The 9,319-nt window shown below is 34.0% G+C and overlaps 1 protein-coding gene across 1 annotated transcript; it reads right to left on the reverse strand.

The window, feature by feature from the left end:
- Window positions 1–1,813: 1,813 nt before the first annotated feature.
- LOC140806058 (T-complex protein 1 subunit zeta 1-like) lies at window positions 1,814–8,979 on the reverse strand. The gene is made up of 16 exons (XM_073162501.1): window positions 8,824–8,979; window positions 8,569–8,721; window positions 8,413–8,476; window positions 7,663–7,798; window positions 6,913–7,064; window positions 6,781–6,828; window positions 6,562–6,654; window positions 5,778–5,884; window positions 5,575–5,689; window positions 5,410–5,496; window positions 4,517–4,721; window positions 4,245–4,339; window positions 3,614–3,682; window positions 3,315–3,422; window positions 3,095–3,213; window positions 1,814–2,153 (listed from the first exon to the last, which is right to left on the reverse strand). The coding sequence occupies exons 2-16, from the start codon at window positions 8,700–8,702 to the stop codon at window positions 2,078–2,080; spliced, it is 1,608 nt and encodes a 535-aa protein (XP_073018602.1). The 5' UTR covers window positions 8,703–8,721; window positions 8,824–8,979; the 3' UTR covers window positions 1,814–2,077.
- Between the last annotated feature and the right edge of the window lie 340 nt (window positions 8,980–9,319).

Genomic DNA, 9,319 nt, shown 5'->3' on the forward strand with positions numbered 1-9,319 from the left:
GCTTGCGAGACTCGATCTCTAGTCATTGCTCCAAGATTCACTGATGCTGACCAACTGAGCTAAGCTCATGCGTTAGTATTACATCGACGTTATGTCAATATCATATCAATAAAAAAAGATCAAAATTATATATTAAAAAACAAAGACAACTTATTTAGATTGAAATTTGTCACATTCAAGGTATCGATCAGGTGTGTGATCTTATTTTTCTAACTAAATGATGTCTACTCCTCGAGGAAAAATAAGAAGTTAGCTGCAATCTTGAAAAAATTGTTGAGGGGGTGGGGGGAGTATTGGGTAAGTTAATGTATCTTTCAATTTTGATTCTTGTTGGTTACTTTCTGGCAAGAAGACATGAAACTTGGTTCCTTCACAAAAATATTTGGTTGAACTTTAAATTTTGACATACTATCAAGTTGGGTATCGAGTCATCATTAGGTATATTTGCCACTCTATATTAACACATGCTTATACAAATATTTCCTTGTTTTAAAATTTTCGTTGGCATAAACCTCTCAGAAATTTGGCACATGGACAGATATTTTGGGTCATTGTAGGATGTCTGACACTTTGTCAATAATGTGGTTTTTTTTTTTTAATTATATGTCAGGATGGTTGGGAATAGTGTACCGAAAATTTTCTATCATCCTATATGTTATATCAAAATTTTCGATACAAGAAATCATATCTATTTTGTATCGAAATATGTGGTATACCGATATTTTTGTACATTATCGATATTATACTGTTCATACTCAAAAAAATATGTTTGCTGAAAAAAAACATTGCGATAAGGTAACATAAACTTTAGACAAAATTGTGTTATATTTTAAAATTTGTTAATTTGAGTTTGGACATTAATTTTCTTTGACTTTAATTTCAATACGCAAAAGTATTATATTTTCAAAATTTATAAATATTGATTCGGCGTAAAAATAACGAAATTTTCAAAATTTTATACAGTTATCATATAGATAATTTCAGTGTCGTTATCACAGTGTACCAAAAATATTTTTTAATATCGTAAATTTGATACACGACAAACTTCAGTATTTTTTCCAACCTCTATGTATATCTGAGCACTATTATGTGATTTCTTTTACTATCATGAACGCTGGTTAAACACGACGGGAGCCCTGCCACAGTTTCAAGAAGATAAAATATTCGGTTTACTATTTTTATAGTGATCGAGGAGACAACGATGTGCTGATCCTTTGGTCAATGGCACTTTTGAGAGCATCAACTTCTTACAAATTATGAACTTAATAATCACGTTAGAAGGTCTTTGGGAATGGATAACATCCTTATTTACATGTCTCTTCTTAAATTACGTAGTTGTTTTCAATCTTTTCTTAGTTTTTAAATACCCATATAATATTTTTCTTGAAAGGATCTTATCGAATTCTCCCTCTTGTATCGCTGCGTTCATTTCTGAGAAATAAGACCTGCCGAATTCTTAAGATCAACAGTGGCAAATGAAAGAAAATAGAAGGGTAATTCAAACAAATTAATATACAACAAAGGAAAAATAATATAAAAATATTAACCAAATTCGTATATATTCATGAAAAATGTGAAGATAACCACGAAATTTTAAAACAATTTTATATGCTTTACAATCCAAATCCCTCCCACGAAATCCCTTGAATTTCTCCCGATTTTATCAAGTTAAATCCAATTCTAATAATTCGTTTTACATATTCGACCTTATAGCCTAAAAAAGATATTTCAAGTCCGAATTCTGCCAACTTTCTTGAAACGAATTTGCGATATTTGAATAGTAGTCAACATTATGAAAGAAGTGTTTTTTAGATATTTAACGACCGATCGAATAATAACAGCCATCAAATATGCTATTTCTCATATTTGAGCCAACTAAGACACAAACATGTCTGATAAGTAATATCAAGCCCAGTTCTTTTCAAGCAAAATATCAAATGCTAAAACTGAAGATAGGAAAAATGTGAATCGTTCCGTTCAATACGTTTAGGAACAGTCGAATGGTTGGGAACCATGACCATCCTCATCAAAACTATCTCTTGAAAACCACACAAGCGACACAGTGAAAGAGAAAATGCTAGCTAGGTTTCCTCATGTTACGCCCAGCACGAATAACTTCATCAACGAGTAGCAACTGAGATGCAATCACAGGGCTGCAAAAGAATGGCGTCTCTCTTAGAATGTGAAGTCACCAAGAAACAAATGACCGTAGAAATCCACATCCTCCCTCGGAGACCGTATAATTTTCATGGAGGAGGAAATGCCAAACTCGCATAATCATGAATATTAGTAAGGCCATCTCCAACCTATAAATCTATTTTGGTGCAGAAACTGCACTATAGATTTATGGTGCAGTTTCTGCACTAAAATAGTGCAGTTTCTGCACCAAATATAACATTCATCTCCAACCTATTTACTTCAAATCTTACACTAAAAAGTATATTCCTAGAATATTCTTTTTGTTTACTATTTATTTATAAATTTAACAATATAATTATAATTAATGTTAATATTAGTGTTATAATTATAATTTTATTTTTATTAATAGTTAAATTTATTTATTTGATTCTGATATATATTAACTCTAATATTTATAATACGAATTAATACAAATGCTTCATTATTAAAATTGACATAATTTTAATACAGATAATTTATTTTTAAAACTTAATTTGAATCCAAATTCAAACATCTGAACAACTATATTCCTCCCACAAATGATCAATTAAAGCATTTCGTAGTACATAGTGAACACAAATAATAATATTTAAAAATCATTAAATCAAATTAGTTTTTAAATTTTAACAATTATATTTTTTAAAATTTTTAGCATTAAATATCTAATTAATAAAATAAATATTATACTATTATTTTATAATATTTACAATTTTTAATACAATTATTTATAATAAAAAAATTAAAAAAAAGATATGACCCTGCGCCAAATTTGGCGCAGGAGGAGAGGGGCAGCGCTATTTTGGTGAAATAGCGCTGCCCCGTTGGAGCATTGAAAGCTGCGCCAAAATGGTGTTTTACACCATTTTGGCGCAGCGTTGGAGTTGCCCTAAGTGGGAGACAAAAAGTTGTGACTTACGCAGAGTTTATGATCTGACGTTTGACAGAGTAATTGTCAAAGATGCCCTCCATATGCGGGTCAATTGGTTCTCCAGTGTGTTGATTAAGGCCAACTACATTTCCCTTGTCATGTTCTCCCTAAGTAAAGAGCAAGCAATCTTCTAAGACTAGCAAACGAATTGATTATATTGATTATTTCTTGGAAATTTTGTAGTCAACTATTATAAAATATTAATTACCGTGAGATCAATGATCACATCTTGAGTATCAAGTCCAGAGTTATCGGCTAGCGTCTTTGGAATCACAAGAAGCGCTTCGGCAAATGCTTCCACGCCAAGTTGAGCGCGCTGATCACAGTTTCCAATCAACAAAACAAATTCAAGTTAGTACATAACAGTTCAAAACCCTGTCAATACACTGCAACACCACACAAACACAAGTACTTCAAATCATGAGACTGAAACAACTGCATTTACAAATACATCAGAAAAAATAAATGCGCAAGCAGCCATTAACAGATCCACAGAGGCAAACATACCCCTTGAACAGTCCTCTTCACTTCATTAACAAGGTGTTGTCTGGCAGCCACCTCAAAAGCCCCTGCACCCTGTAGTATACAGAACGATTATTCATCACAGGTTCTCTAAACTGTTTGTCTATCAGGAAAAAATCAATGGACATTCATATCGCTGAAAAACTGCAACAGCAGAACTCATTTGACTCGCACGTTGTTAAATCATAAGTACAAAAGCAAAAGACAGTCAATAGGACATTAAATGATACAAAAAGGTTTGCATATTTCACTAAATTAAAATTCAGAGAAAAAACAGAATGAAGCAAAGTTGAGTATTCGAACAATGAAACTGCCCAATAATGGTTGTTATCCATTCTTAGAAATGCAATAAAACATGCAAGCCAAGGCCAAAAACAAATGACCAACCCATACGCATCTCCACCAATGACTTCACACAGCGGATCACAACAAAACAATGTCAAGAACAAATGTGTGATAAATCTGCGCAACAGCTTTACTTCTTTTACAGACAAGAGTAGTTCTCACTTTTCTCTCCTTTTGGACAAGGGTTCTCACTTTTCAAGCAGTATCATTGTAAAAAGAAACGAGATGATAGAACTAAAACACGAAAACCCAAGCTCTATAGTAAACTCACTAGTACAACAGCTTCATCTTCAATAGTATTTTTCACTGCCCTCAGCCCATCACGAACAGCATCCTTAATCTGAGCAATTGTGTGATCATTTGGTCCTGCATAGAGGTTGGAGGTAGCATCAGTACATTAGAAATCAATATAACAAAATATAAAAGCACAATTCTCCAGAAGCAGAAAGCAAAGAGCACATTCAGAAACCAATAAAACCAATAAACCATGAAAGATATTATTGTCCAGTGATGATGGAAGAACCAGAAGAGCACTAAACATACCTTTTATGAGGATTGTACAGGAGTGTGGATTTTTCACGTTTTCTACAAATGTGTACTTCTCTTCTCCAAGTACATGCTCATAGACCAATCCAGCCCAACCAAGACAGTCAGGTGATAGGTCATCAACTGAATTGACAGCCTCTCCACCACAAGCTAAAACTAATCTCTCCATGTTTCTCCTTTTGGCTCTTCGCAGGGCAACTATCTAAACAAATATCATCAGAATCAGAAAGTAGAACAAAGCATAGGATGCTTAAAACCACAAAACATTATCTAACAATCAAATCCTGTGTAGTATGCAAATAACCACAAAACATTATCTAATAATCAAATCCTGTGCAGTATGCAAATAACAACAAAATTATCCACTAATCAGATCCTGATCAATACTGGTAAGAACAATGACGGATTTAAAAAAAAAAGATTAACCAAAACTAAAGAACACAAACTTATATCAGCAAGCGTGATGCTTTTTACCCTTACGAGCTAAAACAGGGACCTTTCCCGCGCATACAAATCATGTTAACTAAAAGAGATAAACATCATACTTGAGATAAAATGACTAGAGGATCATTAAAACCAACCTTGCATTCATGTGTCACAACAATTGAAAGATTAAAAAGCCGAGTGATGGCACTAAATTCTATTGTTTCTACTTCTCAACAATGTTTTCCTTCAATATTTCACCTCAGTGCTCAAAAAATCAAAAGAAATAGAAAAAGTAACTGAAATATGCTAAATAACACAAGTGAATAAAGTCAAGGTGGCAAGATAAAAAACTTTCAAAAACTCAAATAGAGCAATGATGTAAAGGACAATACTAGACATAGTCTGGAGAAATCATCTGGTCAGTTTAACTTCCAACAACCTTATAAAAGGTAAAGATGACTTACTCCTTCTCGAGCAAGAAGATCCAATGATGGAGGATCGATTCCTTTTTGATTGATGACAACAAAACTGTTATCATTATCAGCACACACCTGGAACGACACAAGAATTAGCTAATGAGGTTCGCTCCTCAACAACAAGACTACTTAATTGCACCATAGACCGGATACCTTGTTCTTCAAATCAATAATTTTCTGTACTCTTTGATCAACAGATCGTCTCTCAGCTGCAACCATTGCTTCTCTCTGTTCTGCATTTGAGTAGAAAAATCCTGCATTTACTTCACTGAACAGAATAATGTAAGTCATACTGCTCATGAGTATAAAGAGAAATAAGCAAGGCACGGACTAGTAAAGGATTATACGATCATCACCTCTTCTCATACTCCAGTGAAACATTACAGGTTAAAATATGACAATTTTCTGCTCGGCGTTTCATATCTGGATGTCTAGATCCATGGTCAAGAACAAGACCCTCAATCTAACATGGTCACAAGAATGAAGTCAATTTATTTGTTAATTATTGGATGCAAAGGAGACAAGTATATAGATTAGTAGAAGAATTTAAAACAGCTGCAAGTAAATTTGTTTGTTGAGAATGCCACTTGACAAATGATTTCCTCCAAAATAAAAAATTATGAAGAGATATATATTTTTCCACTTGAACATGGGCATTTGAATGATTAAGGAATAAGAACATTATAACAAAAGCTATCTGATTATTAGACTTTTGAAATTGAAATAGAGTATGTATGTGTCACTATCATACAAGGCCATTAACTCACCGCTGCCCCCACATGGGAATCATCGAACAAGCAAACAAATATCTATAACTCCACAAATGAAAAGAGATCAACAAGCATGCAAGATGCGTCCATTATAATTACTGATTAATTGTTTTTGCATTTTCTGATCAAGTGGGGAAAGGAACTCCAGAGAAAATATCAAATTTGCACATTTCATCAAGAGAAACATGAAGAACATGTTGATTAATTAACTACTTTGGCAACTCTTCATAAAACAGCCAGAGAAAAAATTGAAGTTGGAATAACCACTGTTAGCAGTTAGATAATTGAGTGAATACAATCGCGAACAAAAATGGGTTTTATGTGTAAGACACTTAAAAAATATAATCAATTTCCACATCAACTGACATACCAGACGAGTGTCTACATCAAACTTGTGACGCATGTGCATTATCTCAACCATAAAAAGATCAATAGGCTCTTCAGCATTACGGATGCAGAGAACCTAGAGCATCAGGTAAACAAGAAAAAAAATATATCAAAAGTTACAGCAGACTAACAGCGAGAAAGACATAACAGAATGTATTAGTCCAACATTTATAGAAATCATCGTAAAACATTTAGTACTCACAGAATTTACAACTATATCAGTCAATTGATCAGCCAAGGCCTCATATAGCTGCAAAAAAGAAAAGCATAGATCTGAAATTGACAGGCAATTAAAGTGAAAATAAATTTCAAAATATAGTGGCTGAAAAAGAACCTTTGTCCTTAATGCCGTTCTTGCCACCATCTTCAGTATCTCTGTATCAGGTACGTCACCCATCACCACTGGAGTCTTGAAATTTTCAAGAAATTGGAGAGTTGCTCTTTTGGCAATTTCAAATCCATCAACTAAAACTCGTGGATGCGTTCCTGGAAGAAAGAACAGGTCTATTTCAATTTACTACAGCTCGAGAAAATGGAATTGAAACCATTCAACTAGTGTCTGATCAGGTAAGGTTTATAGTATAAACAAGTGTATACCATAGGGAAATTGAAAAGGATAAAACATTAAATAACTAGAGGTCAGTTTGCATGCAGAGTTTTGGACTGACACAAACGAAGGATAATAAAAGCTAAGTTAATCTAGCTGGCAGAAGGGATACCATCTCATATTCCCCTCATGACATTGACTATGATTTTTTTTGGGGAACATATTTTTATTTACTTGCTCAAACGCATGTATGGGAAGTCGTGGAGAAGGCATGGGATTCAAACACAACACATTTCTATAACAAAGTAATCATAAGGGGAAATTACCCGCATATGCCTGTCTCCAAATACATTAACTGGAAAGGATGGACTCTATTGATTTGGTATTATTATTTCACTTAAGCCATCATAAGCAAACAATAATAAGACCGTAACTTTCTAGAGCACAAATTGAGTTACATAACCATGACATGATAAACAAAAGAGTGCATTATACTGCAATGGTACACAAATTTCACAAGAGAGTAAAGTTGCCAACCTTCATCTATGTACCGTTCTGATTGCTTCATAAGCTCGCCAATAAAGATAACAGTAGAAGTTGTACCATCTCCACTCATATCGTCTTGAGCAACAGCAGTCCTTGCAATCATTATGGCGGTAGGGTTTTGAATTTGCTGTCATATCCAAGTAAAAGAGATGTCATGAAAATTAAGCCATGAACACATCTTTATCATCTTTGTACAAATATATTGCTTAAACTGAACATCAAGCCTCAATTTTAAGAACCACTTTGACTGAAAGGTGAAAAAAACACAAAAGCAATTACATATGCAAGAAAACTCAGCAGATAAATGGTTGCTCCAACAATTGTTTGGCCATGCTTAAGCAATTAAGCATACTAGTCACACCATTACGATCAATCCTAGTATCCTACTACACATTTATGCATGTAACACTCTAAAATTTCCGTTGCATAACCATCAGTACCAATCCAAGTCTTATAAACGCAAGTGCCAAGCATCCAAATTAAAAAAAGTTGGAATGCAGTCTAAATATGTTTATAGCATGCCATCACATTTCCAACATAACATATTTATAAAATAGGTAGGGCTTCTTCAGAAAAGGGTATGCAACGCACTTCCAACAACCCCAAGCAGCAAAGTCCACAAAATTTCCGGCAGGAAAACACAGCTTAAGATACCAGTAAATCAAATAATTGTTCAACAAAAATAAAAGAATCCAACACTGCAACAAAATTATGCTACGCATAGAAAAAAAACAAACTCACCATCTCTTTCAAAAGAGTGTTACCGTCCTTGGTTAGTTTAATATCACCAGCTCCACCCACAAGCCTAGTGAGACCGCAAACAGTCAATAAAAACTACGAAAAAACAACACACAGCGAGCGAGAAAATGTCAAAAAAATAAAGGGTAAAACATTTACATCTTGATAGTGCCTTTAGGGCCAAGATTGGTTCTAAGAACATCTTGGAGTCCCTTTGCGGCATTGATGTTCATGTGAAGCGCATGTGATTTGTTGAGCACCTCCGCGTTCGGATTCAACACCCTGATCGACATCGTGACTCACACAGTACAACTGATATACGCAATCGAAGCAGACACAATCAAACACTCCACCACAAGCGTACAACAACAATGCAACAATCGTGTATGAATCGACAGATAGAAATAGAAGTACCCCTGCTAAATAAGAAGTAAATCTGATGGTTGGAGAAGCGTCCGCAGGAAGTGGAGACAGGTCGCCGAGGAAGGAAATGGCACTAGGGCTTACTGGAGGTTTCTCCTTTATTCAACCAGTTGGAAACGCATTTGGGTATGCGTTTTTAAGTACTCGGGTGAAAGTCGTGCACAGGGTTGGACAAATTATACACAACTGTGTTTATGTGTGAATTTTAATCCGAATTATAAACTAATCAAATTGATTCCGATATTTTGGACGAAAAAATTGAACCTCTAATTCGACTCAAAATAAATATATTCGAGCTCTGTTCGAAGCTCAAAAATTTAAATTTGTTGATTAGAGTTCCATTCGAAAAATTTGAACATGTATACGAACTATTCAAGCTATTGATTAAAAATAAAAATTTGAAAGACTTCGAAATATTTTTATTTTATATATATTTATATTATATTAATTAATAAAATATAAATACCAGCTAGTGATTCAAAAACAA

Source organism: Primulina eburnea, chromosome 11 (assembly GCF_022965805.1).
Source record: "Primulina eburnea isolate SZY01 chromosome 11, ASM2296580v1, whole genome shotgun sequence".
NCBI classification, from domain to species: Eukaryota; Viridiplantae; Streptophyta; class Magnoliopsida; order Lamiales; family Gesneriaceae; genus Primulina; species Primulina eburnea.